Source organism: Eleutherodactylus coqui, chromosome 5, assembly GCF_035609145.1.
Source record: "Eleutherodactylus coqui strain aEleCoq1 chromosome 5, aEleCoq1.hap1, whole genome shotgun sequence".
In the NCBI taxonomy this organism is placed as follows: Eukaryota; Metazoa; Chordata; class Amphibia; order Anura; family Eleutherodactylidae; genus Eleutherodactylus; species Eleutherodactylus coqui.
The window spans coordinates 97,118,177-97,132,100 of NC_089841.1; the positions used below are offsets into that span (position 1 = coordinate 97,118,177).

The window sequence follows — 13,924 nt, forward strand, 5'->3', positions numbered from 1 at the left end:
CTGAGGACCTGGGACGGTTTCGCACATAGACACCATTGGTTGGAAATCCAGATTTCCCCCAGGGAGATGCAGGTCTACCCCTTCTGGGCAGGCTGGGGATTTGGCTTCCTAGGCTCCGGGATGTGGTAAATGGGGATGGTCTTCTACCATTCAAATCATTCCTGGGAGATGGGGGACCCTTGGTGGGTGCGTGGTTCCATTACCTCCAGATAGGCCACTATGTACGAGCTCTGAGCCCAATCTCAGATCTGACATCGCCATACGATCCTTTTGAGGTGATTTGTGGAAACCCTCAGAGGTCGAGGGGAGAGATCTCCGCAGTTTATGGTATTCTGGTAGCCGTAGAGGGGCGGAACCCCGGGGGTACCTTTATAATGTCTTGGGAAAAAGAACTGGGACGAACTGTGACTGAGGAGGAATGGGCCAAGGCTATGTGCTTGACCCACAAAATGACGGTTTCAGGCAACCATCAGGAGCTAAATTATAAGTTGTTAACAAGGTGGTATCATACCTCGGCTCGCCTAGCAAGATATTACCCGGGATCATCTGACCTGTGTTGGAGATGTCAGGTAGAGGTTGGCACGCTTGCACACATATGGTGGTCTTGTCCTCAGATCTTGGAACTTTGGAGAGAGGTTGAGGACCTGCATAATGTTTTGAATAGGGGCTCCTGGTATTCACACTGAAAATTGCTCTGATCTCAGTCTTGCCGGGGCCTATTGGAGCTAGTAAGAGGAACATACTTAGATTTTTCCTCCTAGCTATGAGAACGATGATCCCTCGACTTTGGAGGTCTCGGGTTTTACCGACAAGATTGAATTGGGTGACAGCCTTGGATGACATAGGTCGTATGGAAGAGCCGAGGGCTAGAGATGTTGCTAAATACTCGGCGTATCATGCAGTGTGGGAGACCTGACTGACGTTCTGCAAATCTGCTGGGTTTGAACAGTGGTTGGTAGATGGGGTTATGCCTAATTAAAAATAAAGCTAGGTGTTAACAGGCCAACGTGGGACTGAGGTACTTTTTCTTCTTCATTATTTCTTATCTTCTGTTCCTCTTTGTGTGTTTTTTTTTGTTTTGTTTTTATGTCTCCCCTCCCCTCTCCCCCTTTCCCTCTTATGAGCCCTCTGTGGAGCTCTACTTGGCGCTCTTCATGGGGTTCTTATTTAGGAGGGTGTATAGCTCACCGTTAACAGTTCTCATTAACGCAGTTAGTTATTCTTTGTCTCAAAGTGTGGGCATTTTCAGCGTTAAAAGTACAGTAAAGTGAGAGACCCCTCAAGGCGGTCGCCTTATAGCAATCGGTTGTTAGCCATATGATTTTTTTTGTTTTTGACACGAATTATATTACAGAAATGTTTATATATGCAACTGAGTCTATCATATTGTATGTATCGTGCAGAGTTTCTAACAATAAAAATACATATTGAACTGAAACCAAAATGAAATACATAAAGTATTCCCCTTCTTTTTTTTTTTTAAATGTATTAAGGGCCCCTATACACGGGGATCAGGGGAGAGAACTGCCAGGAGAATCGGGGCAAATCGCAGCATGCTGAGATTTGAGTCCCGCTAGCGGAGAATCGCTATGATTCTCCGCTCGTGGACAGGGGACTGCGCTTTCCATAGCAATGCTATGCTATGGAAAGCATGCACTGCGTTACTAACAGCCAGATTATCGCCGTAACGCAATGCATGATTGCCCGTGGACAGGAGCCCCTATTTGATTATGTCAAAGATAAATATCGGAAATTTACTACTCAAAATAATGCAGAATTATAGTGCAATGTAAGCAATGAAACTGGTATACAAATCTTGAATGTTTTTTTTCACACTTCAAAGGCTATTGGCCCCTTGAGTGTAAGGGTGGGTTGTTGTCACTTAAATGCAGGTATTTTGGACTGACAATCATTTTTGTAATAGGGTTTCATTACATATTTTGCATTTTGTTTTCTGCAGTTTCTACATATCGCTGTATATAGAAACTGCAGTTGAAATCTCAATAGGAGATCAGTTAATGTAGCTGGACTGGCTTCATTTTCAACCCTCATCTCTTCTTCCGTAGGCTTCTTTCCCATGAGCGTATATCGACCACCATTTTCACGGTCGGCCGATATACTTTTACATCTGTGGTGTTAAAGCTCCTGAACAGGCGCACAAATCTAACGTTTGGGCGCCCTTTCACACAGCATGGGCCCCGACGCATATACGTCGAGGCTACCATGCCGTCGGCCCTTTCCCCTCCCACCCCCCCATATACGTCGAGGCTACCATGCAGTCGGCCCTCCCCCCCCCCTCCTCACAGGCTCACCTCTGCTCTCCTCCCCGCTCGCTCTTTGCAATGGGAGAGGCAGGGCGGAGCTAGGCCTAGCTTAGCTCCGTCCCACCCCTTGTCCACAGCCAGCAATGGGAGGAGGCGGGACGGGGCGGTGCTTAGCTCAGAGAATAATGTTATCACATTATTTATTCTGCATGCTGAATGCCGTAAAAATGAAATCCAAAAAACAAATGGAAGAATTTGTTTTTCTTCCCCAATCGCTCTACAATTTATTTTTTTTTTACAAAAGTTATGCAATACATTATACAACTTGTCCCGCAAAAAACAAGCCCTCACATGGCCGTGTCAATGGAAAAATGAAAAAAAGTTATGGCTCTTAAAACGCGACTGGAAAATTAGTTGAAATTAAATGACTGGCCCATTTAAAAAACCTGCCTTTGGGGGTCTGACAGGTTGGTAAGAAACCCGCCACTGAAGGGATTAAAATTAAACTCCAACAGAAGCGATATTACCTATGTTAATACACCTCGCTCCTTAATAAAATTAGTGGAACTGAATTTTGGCTTTTAACATCGGGCCTACTATATTCTCTACTTGGGTGTTAACCTGACCACTTCCTTGTCCACACTATATAAATGGAACTATCCTCCTTGATACAGAATCTCTCTTCAGAGTTACTTAAGTGGGAGGATCCACTGTTGTCTTGGGTGAAAAGGATTCACGCTGTCGAAATGAACCTGCTTCCACGTATGTTATATCTCTTTCGACCTTTGCCTATCCCGGTCCCCAGGGGTGTTTTATCTAATTTTCAGAGACTTAATTTTAAAATTTATTTGGGCCAATAAACACCCTAGAATTAAAAATCATATAAATGTACTACCATAAAAGACAACTTCTGTCCCAAATTTAATGAAGTATTACACAGCTGCTAAAATTGCCTAATTGATTGAGACTCTGGGTGAAGATGGGGCCCCGCTGAAGGTGGATCTAGAGGCATCGAGAATAGCTCTGCACACATTTCCGGATTTGATGTGGTCAAATAGTCCTAAATCGCCAATTTGTGTAATACTAGCCTGCTTACCTATTATTCACTGCAAATTTGGAGAAACACTAGATTTAAATATACTCTTTCTACTAAACCCTCTAGGTTGTTCCCTCTGATACCAAATGTGAGATTCCCGCCAAGCTTAGATCCAATTCATTTCCAGTGGTGGAAAAATAATGAAATAACAAGCCTCCATCATTTCAATAGAGAGTTCCCCTAACTAACAGTGGCTCAATTCCAAGCCAAATTTAGTCGCCCTCCGAGAATTATGGTGTTAATTAGGTGTTTCATTTTCTAAACTTGTTGCAGCTACTGTATGTTCTTTAACACATGACTATGTTTGAGAGACTGTATGTGAGATCCCATGACAAAAGGCACCCTGTTTTTAATTTACAGTATCCTGAATAACCCAACGGGGGAAGGCAAATTGCCATTTATGTCAAAATGGGAGATGGATTTAAAAATGAAACTGTAAGTGGAAAATTGGGGCCACTGTTGTGAAACAATCTCTAAAGGCAGTTATCAGGTTACTGGAAACTAGATGGACATAAGTTATAAAAGTACAGCAATGGGTCCAAAAGTCCTCTAGCAATTAGTCAGCAACCACATACAGTAATCTATGCGTTTAGTTTCGATGAGCTCCTTCAGTTCTTGCACACGTTATTTGGTATGTTTCAGATTCAGGGAAAATTCAGCACTTGCTGACGCATCGTTCGTGATACACCCATGTTACTAGAACAGTCTCTGGACTTGGCATGTCCAAACTGATGGAGGCCGAAGCTTCTTCAAGTTTGACACAGACCCAGTATGGTGTCATTTCTGAACCAGGCTCTGGATACAATGTTTAGCAGGTGGTTTTGTACCTGGGTACTTGTTGGCGTAGGCCATTTGTGTTTCTTTAATTAATCTGATTTGCACATAGCCTTCCACAGTAACTATTTTCTGTTGCAGGAAGAACACCATCTTTCTGCCTCAATGTACACAGAAGGACTAAATAGAAGGACTAAATAAAGCAGGAACACTGCACAAGGGCCAACTCGATTTGTCCATACAGGGTGCAAAGGGGCTACGGCCTCCAAGGATTGCAGTGTCGGAATTGGAGGTGGGCTAGTTTTTTGTGGCCCATCCTGTACGTTACCTTTAAGAATAAAGCAGATTCTGTCATGTGTTGCATAGTTTGTAATGTAGGTATGACCATTACTTGACTGGTTTGTAGATCTGTCCTATAAACAGGTTATACTCTAGTATGGAGATGCTGTAATTTATAGAATATGACTAACCCAGCTATATATCCATCTATCACACACACGATCCTGGATGATTTACAGATGTAGTAGAGCTAAATTTGTGAGCTATCTGTTCCTTTCAGCAACTCGTAATTCATGCTAGGATATATTGAGCCTAATTAAAAAGCTCAGCCCTTTATGCAGGCATTTTAATGAATCCCTTTGTCATCATTTGTATCGTTCTTTGATGTGCCATATTGTACCCAATCTGCATTTTTATTACAATAATACATTTGATGGTTAAGAAATCCAGCATGGTTAATTAGCCACAAGTTTGCACACCGATTTACAAATTGGTAAAACTGATTGGGTTTAAAAAAAAAAAAAAAAAAAAAGGTCACACGTATATTCCTATGCAAGAGATTAGAAAACATTTATTAACGAATAGTCATAGTACAAGTAAAATATACATCAAATGTGTTCAATGACCCTTGAAATCAAAAGGCCTAAAAAGTTCTACTAATGGAAGTGACAGTATGTATGTGTATATATAAAAATCATATTACCTGGATATTTGTAAGCTTGTGAAACTTTTTACAAATCAAAACATTACAAAAAATATATACAATTATTCACAGGAAACATCCTGAAATCATAAAACATGACGACGTGTAAATATAAAAATCTGTAGCAAGGTTTTGGGGTTTTCCTTTCTTTTTACACATTCATTGTTCAGGTTTTGTAGTTCACATATATTGATTTAAAGCTTATAAACTACTTGAGAGAAAAACAAAGACACAAACAAAAAAAACGTGTGGCCGCACTTAAAGGAGTTCCAGGAGATTAGAGTCTGCTTATTTTTCCCCAGAACCACCACTCTCGGCATTTGGGCTTTATCAGGTTTTGCAGCTCAGCCCTAGTCACTTGAATGCTCAAATTGACATGAGTGACATATGGTGGAGGTCAAGTAAGTCTTTTCTTACCCCACACCAACCTCCTAAAACACTGAAAATGACAGTGTGGTATATTTTGAACAAGCACTTGCCAGTGAATTAACACATGTAATACTCCAGTGGTTTATTTCACAATTTTATCTAAGAATCAATAGGAGAAAAAGTTTTGCATTTTTTGTTCAATGGGAGCCAACCAACTGGATATCAGATGTGCTCCTAAATAGAAGGGAACTGAATACAAAATCCGAAAAGTAGTACAAAGAGCTTAAGAACAAAGCTGTATCACCTTTTACTATAAATCTGACAATTACATTTTAGATACAACAATGCACAAATTTTACAAAATATCGATGAATGGCTAACAAAACACGCAAGCACACACCTAAATGTTTAAAATACATCTGCAAACTGGCTCATTGGGGTAAAAAGATGGCCACCAGATCAGGCCAATAATTAGACTGTTCATAGCAAAAACTGAGGTGATCACTATTGACAAAAGGATTCTCCAATCTGTAATAAATGGACGCCTACGCTTTCTTGTGGGAAAAGGAAAAAAATTGGTTGCTCACAGTGCCAGCAGAATTTATAAGTCCAAGGACCAGACCACTTTGGGGTCTCAAAAAGGGCTAGTCAGGCTTCATGTCAGAAAGACATCCTGAGTTTCGTCACAGATACTGGGAAGGCCCATACAATTCGATATAAAAAGGACTAGCACTTGCATTAACAATGGAAATGAGGAACTTTTGCTTAAACAAAACGCCTTATAAATATAAGCATATGTACATTTAAAATCCTGTGGAGGCAAGGGGAAAATCATTTGGTGGGTAGAAACATACATATCATTTACACTCATTCTTTAGATATGCAAGAAAACATGACCACTGCAACCAAGTAGTTGTCAGTGACCTCTTCTAAAAACAGTCAAAGTGGGCCAAAAATAAAAAAGGCTGCTGTTGATGTTCCTAGATCTTGAAATCTAGTTGCTTTTATCTGCCCCGGTCATAGTCGCTGACCATACCCTTGATGTGATTCAGTTTGGCTTTAAGCAGCTTGCAACGATTCCTCTTGTTCTTGTAATCGGCAGACTGGATAAAATAAAACAGCAGCATTTTAAATCACAAAAACAACAGGATAATATAGCGACAACATACAAAGCAATGAATCCAATATACAGCCATTAGAACACAACAAAACTTGCCATATAAATCATTAAATGGGTTGCGTCATCAAAAATAAATTGGCAACATATATCCTTAGCATGTGTCAACAAAGTTCTGGCTGATATGACCCATGCCACTTCAGTAGAGATGAGCGAGTATACTCGCTAAGGCTCATTACTCGAGCGAGTAGTGCCTTAGCCGAGTATCTCCCCGCTCGTCTCTAAAGATTCGGGGGGCGGGGAGGAACGGAGGGGAGATCTCTCTCTCCCTCTCTCCCCGCCGCAACTCACCTCTCACCCGCGGCGGCCCCCGAATCTTTAGAGACGAGCGGGGAGATACTCGGCTAAGGCACTACTCGCTCAAGTAATGTGCCTTAGCGAGTATACTCACTCATCTCTACACTTCATCTATCCAGAAGAGCAGAAAGAGTTCATGGACTATAATGGCCATCCATATCTCTATCAGGAAAACGTTAAAGTGACACAGGGCTTTCCTAACACAGCTGCCACCTCAGTGTCATGGTCAAAGGTCAGATTTCTGCCAATTGGACACTAGCAATGAGTCAAATTATTTGGCAAAATTATGCTAGAATAGCTGCACCCTTTACTTTGTTTGTCTACATGCTTCTAAATCCAACATGGCCACGTTAGACCGGTATTCGACCATGAATTTGATGTACTTCAGAAAGACTTCCAAATATGCTCAGATTAGATTTCAGGTATGCCTTATCCTGTGGATAGGGAATAGCTTTATATTTTGGCAAAACCCCTTTAAGAGATCAAATGAATCATTTACAATTGTTATTCCATCAATGAAGATGGTCTTCTAGAGAGGTTACTGTTCGGATCATTTAAAAAAAAAATCTAAGTTATCAAAAATTCCCAAACCTTCCAAAGAAAAATAAGTTCATCAACATTTGAGAAACCACAAAAGCTATTTAAGAATAAACCCTAGGGAAAAATAAGATAACAGTGGGTATATTTCAATGAACACATTAGCATAAGTCCCAATGCACATGGCTATATAATGGCCTCTAACAAGGATCCCATAGAGGTGCATACTATACCGCAGATTTCACTGGGATCATTTCTGACGAAAAGAGTATTATAGCTTGCTCCATGGGAAGCAGCTATGCACTTAGCAATGCTTCAAGGGAGAATACCCATGTGTTTACCAAGCATCATATTGTTTTGACATCACTAATACACGCAGTTATTACAGCAAGCTTACCGATTTAATGTCCTTTAAACGATTATATTCATCAGCAACAGCCTGGAAGAAAAAAAAACGTGAAAAATCAGTGCAAAAGTTTTTACTGCAGTCTACATAGTAAGCTCATACACTGTAAAGGATATGATAAAAGGGGTTGTCTCATGAATATAGCTCTTTTATTAAATAGAGACAATCCATGCATTGAAATCCAGCAGCTGTTATGGGGAAAATGTATTACATGGACAAGAATTGTTCTTGAGAAGTTTCACTCTAGCTTACAGAGATAGCCTTCACCCTACTCTCCTACAAGTGGGAGACACTCTTCATTATGATGTTCATACACATAACAATTAAATAAATAAATAAATAAATAAATAAATAAATAATTATATTTAATAGCGTATGTAGAAAAAAAAAAGCAGTTGTCTTAAGGAGACAGCTCCTTTAAAAGGGTATCAAATAACTCATGAAGCCATCAATGCCAGACATTATGTTGATGCTAGAATTATTGCAGTCAGAGAAAGATGTCCAAGATCTCGGTATTTGTGTATCTTGACGCCACCAGAAGCTAGGGGTTTGAGAGGGGGAACGCCCCTCTCACACCGCCAGCTCCCCATAGGGTCAAGGAACCAAGGTCCTGCAAAAACGCTGCCATGTTAGCGTTGTAACATGGCAGAATTACAATGTAATAGAGTGATGCAAGGTCCCCCGATGACAGATGCCGCCCTCACTGCTTCTGTTAGTCCGCCAGAACTCTCAGCTCCACGTTGGCCGCTGCCCCGTGCAGAGCTGCCGCTCTCCCCGCTTCTGCTCCTCTGCTGGGACTGTCAGCTGCGTGGACGGTGCTCCCCTGTTGCCAGCTGGCGCCCTGAGCGCTTATGCTCCTTCACCGGCACTGTGACATCCCTGCCATCCGGTCCTCTGCTGACAGCTGCTGTTTGCGCCCTGAACACTCACATTCCTGGCGACAGGTCGTCCTGTGACAGCTTGCGCCATCTGCGCTTCCACTCCTCCGCCGGGAAAGACGGCTGAGGGAGAGTGGGGGTGGGAGTGAGAGCGCCAGCGTGTGCTCCTGCAGTCTGCGGCCGGGGCCTAAGACAGTCTGTCGCCCCAGCCCTGCAGCGTTCAGTATGGCACTGTAAAATCTGCTGGGGGTGTCTGTTGTGGTGCGGCGGCGTCCCAGCAAAAGCCGATGCAAGAAGCCGTCACCTCAGTGCTCCAAAACTGAGGCCGGTTCCGCCATTAGATGCAGGGATTGTTTTATATTTTTTCCCTGCATTTTGGGCACGCTGTATGTTTTCTGAGGGCTCTTTTACAGGGCTTCCAGGACCTTAGTGCAAGCCTACTGAGCAGCCTATCAGGTTCAGGGGGCGTCACCCCCCTGTCTATCTTGACTCCACCAGGACTTCCTGGGGGCGTCAAGATACACTAATAGCTAAGATCTCTATATACTAGTAAGATGCTGTATTACTCTTTGGAGGAGCAGAGCAGCAAAAGACAGGAGCATGTTAACACTATTGCACATTGCCACTCTGAGGGTGGCATTGTGTATCCTTGAGAGATCATTTAATGCCTCGAGTATAGCAGCTGCAAACAAAAGCTGCATAAGAGACAAACTATCCTTTATGCCTTCACTATAGCAGCTGTAAAATAGCTGCACGAGAGGTAGAGACCATCTATATCTTCTATGCCTTCAGTATAGCATCTGCAAACAAAAGCCACGTAAGAGGCATATATTATCCTTTTTTGAAAAAAGGGCATACTGATTTTCCTTTTTTTTTTTTTTTTTTTTTTTAAGGGCACCATCAAGTAATTGATGTGTTAAAGGGGTTGTCCCGAGCCAAACCCGCAAAATTTTAAATCTGCACATTCCCCCAGTCACCCCCCGGCATAAAGCAGCCCTTTAAACCGTTTAAAAAACGCTTCCTACTTACTGTTGAGATGAAATAATAACTTATAAAGTTCAGCAGCTAAGATGGCGCCTGTGTTGTCCCGTCCCACGGTGCATCGCGCTTCCAGGAGGCCTTCATGCGGTCCAGCAGCAGCGGCATTCTGGCTCCACCCCCTTGTATGCGTCATAGCGTAGCTCCGCCCCCGTCACATGTGCCAATTCCAGCCTCCTGATTGGCTGGAATCGGCACATGTGACGGGGGCGGAGCTACGCGGTGGCACGTACAAGGGGGCGGAGCCAGAATGCCGGAGCGAAGAGATGGCAGAAGACCCTTCTGCGCAAGCGCGTCTAATCAGGAGATTAGACGCTGAAATTAGACAGCACCATGGAGACGGGGACGCCAGCAACGGACCAGGTAAGTGAATAACTTTGTATGGCACATATTTAATGCACGATGTATATTACAAAGTGCATTAATATGGCCATACAGAAGTATATAACCCCACTTGCTTTCACGGGACAACCCCTTTAAATCACTATACTAAAAAGACACAAGAGTATGCCTCTTATTTTATGCCTTATACTTGCTAAGGCATATATGCATGTAGTTTTTACCTGACCCCCTTCCATTTCATATTCTATATAGTACTTATGTTTATTAGACCCCTGATAACATTTAACTGAATGAAACACATAGGATCTTAGCTGTATATACATGTATTTAACCCAGTGTTTTTGCAGTGTTCGCGATTACATCATCAACTATATCATTTCACTGTAGCATTTAGGGATTACATTTATTACATCATTAGTAAAGTACTCAAACTAACAGTTGGGAGCTTTAATTTTTTTCCCCCCCATTAACCCCTTCATGATGCGGCCCCTTTTTCTTTTTCCATTTTCATTTTTTTCCTCCCTCCTTCAAAAAAATCGTAACTCCTTTATTTATCCATCAATGTCGCTGTATGAGGGCTTGTTTCTTGCGGGACGAGTTGTATTTTTCAATGGTGCTATTTAATGTACCATATAATGTACTGAAAAGTTGAGTAAAATGGAAAAAAAAAAAAAAAAAAGGACATCCCCTCATCTTTCAGTGCGCCTTGTTTCTACGGCGCACAAACTGCAACAAAAGCGACATGATAACTTTATTCTATGGGTCGGTACGATTTCTACGATACCATACTTGTATAGGTTTTTTTTTTACTGTACTATTTTTTTTTCAAATACATTTAATTTTTTTCAATTATTTTCTGCGGTCATTTTGTGCGTGCAATAACTATTTTTCCGTTGACGTAGTTGAGCGAGGGCTCATTTTTTGCGGGATGTCCTGTAGTTTCTGATAGTACCAATTCGGAATACATGCGACTTTTTGATCGCTTTTTATTGCGTTTTTTTCTGGGAGACAGGGTAACTAAAAAAGTGCATTTCTAGCGTTCTTTATTTTTTATTTTATTTTTATTCGGACGACGTTCACCGTGCAGGAAAAATGACGCCCGCGCATGTTGTACCCTTACATCCTGGAGCGGGAAGGGGTTAAATAAAAGTTACGTTTTAACCCTTTAGGCTACATGTACATGAGCACGAATGTCCTTTTGCATTGCGAGACGCACAAAAATAACACGGATATGGACTACATTCTTTTGAATGGAGTTATTTACATGAGCAATTTTTTCCCCCCTCACAGTGATGCTGTGAGGTTAAAAATCATTATGTTTTATCTTTAGGCATTCCCTTGGAATGCGTCGCCCATTGTATTCAGAGGGACTTTTAAAGACATCATAAGGCACTTGCATGCCGTGCGATGTGAGTTTTTCCATTGAAATCAATGGGAAACACTTGTGATCCTCTAGCGCACCTCGGAGGATAGCAACTTTACAGAACTGATGAGGGGCGTTTTTGAATGATGAATGCCTCGCATCCGTGTGTAGAACGCACGTTTCCAAGCGCGGTATCGGGCCAAGTTTCTCTGCCTGATATCACGCTCATCCATGTGAATGCAGGCTTATTCTTTTCTCCATGATACAGTTTATATAAAAGGGTTTTCCAGCCAGTTCCGGCTGTCAGAGCCGGGCTACACTGGGGTTGGAACGAAAGCTGCTGCTCCGACCCTCGTTTAGTGGCTGGTGCTCATAATTGCAGGCACAGCTTTCATGGATTTAATTTCTGATTTAGTTTGCCAAAATCAGAAGTGTTTGGCAGCCAATGGTGACCACTTTGAGCACCTGATGTGATTGCAGAAGTCAAATATGACTTACAGCTATAATCTAAAAAGAAAAAATTTTCTGCAGATAGCTTTATGTTGAAGTGTGTATACATTTTTAGGCCACCCTGTATGTGCATATGTATTACATTACATGCACACACAAGACACGAAGGGTGGGGGGGGGGGGGGGGGGGATGCACCAAAAATTCTTAAGAAAAAAAAAAAATTTGGTGTAGACAAATTGGTCATTTTCTGATAATTCGATCGAAGCTTAAAACAATCTGCTCCAATAAATAACTACTCTAAACTGACCTTGTATGACTGGCTGCCCTCTGGGTGTTCATCCAGCTCTCTGTCTAGCTGCAGTATGGATCTTGAGACTTCCTCCAGCTCTGCTTGTAACCCCTTGTATTCTTGCAAATTTGCATCAAACTCTCGCTTGTAGTCTTGTCTCTGTTGGTCTGAAGTAATGGGAGGGTATTCGCTGCATGAAGAAACAGATAGGTTTATTAGTTTGCTGAAACCCAGGACAATAAAATAATAAAAAATAGCCATAAAAGAACTCTATACTGGCCTAACTGGTTCTGTTCTGCCTCTGTAAGGTCATCTTACAGTGCTGGCTCCCATACTGAAGACCGGAGCCCAGAACGCACTATGTTGAGGTACAGCCATCAGCATGAACCCAACACTGGTCCATGCTACACATTAGAAGCTACTCAATGTATATATAAAAATAATCACTCCACAGTCATATACTATAGTTATTTTATGGCAACAAGAACTATAGAAAGGATATACCTGAAGTTATATAAATGATCAGACTAGACAGACATAGGCATTGCTTTCTGCTAGTTAATCTATATACGTGTTCGTATTTGGTCACATGACTGTTACAGTATGGAAATTTTATGATCTCTGTAGAATTTACCTTTCGAAGTCATCATCTTCCAATTCTTCACCTGACTCTCCTCCTGTTGTGTAATCCGTATCATTGTCATTGGGAGATCTCCTAGCTCTGCCTGGCCTTTTTTTGCGCGGCGCTTTCTTGCTTGCATCAGAGCTGCTGCTATAGACAACATTTGGGGAAAAGCCAGCTTCGTTTTTCATGGGGTATACGGTTTCTGTCATTCTGATGGGAAAAAACAATTCAAATAAATACATTAAAAAAAAAAACAAAACTATGGAATTGAGGCCATTATAAATCATATCATGTTCTCAGATATTTCATCTTTACTTACATTTTCTACACTTGACTAATTTTTGGTTTACAGTATGGACTGTGTTACAGGATACGCATCCTGGACTGATACATTTGCTACCCATGCTCTACCAACGTGACGAGTCCTCTATGATTTAAAGTGTACAAGTGCACTCATAGCTCCTAATCCAGAGAGCTGTTAAACCGTGGGGAATCCCTACAGCCGAACAGCTCAGTCTCTGGATGGAACCAAACAGCGTCAGGCGGACCCTATTGTCTATAATGGAGTTCGTCCGCTTTGTGCCCAGCTGACCGGCTTTTGGACAGAAGAAAAAGCGCTGCATGGAGACATTTTTCTTCAGGGATTTTGCGATGGAACATCCGATCCGAGGTGAAGCCACCCAGAATCCAGTTTTGTTTTTATGAAACATACACCTCCGCTGGCCGAATACTTGTTTACATGCACAGTAGAATAAAGTGATTTACTGTTCCCTCTCCCGACTATAGACATCTTCCAGAGCAGCTGCGGTGACAGATGTGTAACACAATGTGCAACCACTGCTCCGAAGCCTATAGGAAGCGCAGCATACAGAAGAAATGAAACTCACGGGTGTGATCTGAAGCTGTGTTCAGAATACGCCTGAAGACCATTAACACTTCTGTGCTCCATAACTGATCCATTCACCTTCTCGTTGTATTCGGACATGGCCGGTACCTGCTCAGGATTTGTTGACACATTTTTCACCTGTTTAAGAGA

General features: G+C 42.0%; 1 protein-coding gene across 2 annotated transcripts in view; it reads right to left on the reverse strand.

Annotated features, from left to right (window-relative positions):
• Positions 1 to 4,964: 4,964 nt before the first annotated feature.
• The window catches only part of OCLN (occludin), a 36,220-nt gene continuing 27,260 nt past the window's right edge, over positions 4,965 to 13,924 (reverse strand). For both annotated transcript variants that reach the window (XM_066602931.1, XM_066602932.1), the window contains exons 5-9: positions 13,776 to 13,912; positions 12,898 to 13,098; positions 12,282 to 12,453; positions 7,894 to 7,935; positions 4,965 to 6,588 (exon numbers count right to left, since the gene is read on the reverse strand). In XM_066602931.1, the coding sequence (XP_066459028.1) occupies positions 6,490 to 6,588; positions 7,894 to 7,935; positions 12,282 to 12,453; positions 12,898 to 13,098; positions 13,776 to 13,912 (651 nt within the window). In that variant the 3' untranslated portion in view covers positions 4,965 to 6,489. The remainder of the gene's footprint in view (positions 6,589 to 7,893; positions 7,936 to 12,281; positions 12,454 to 12,897; positions 13,099 to 13,775; positions 13,913 to 13,924) is intronic.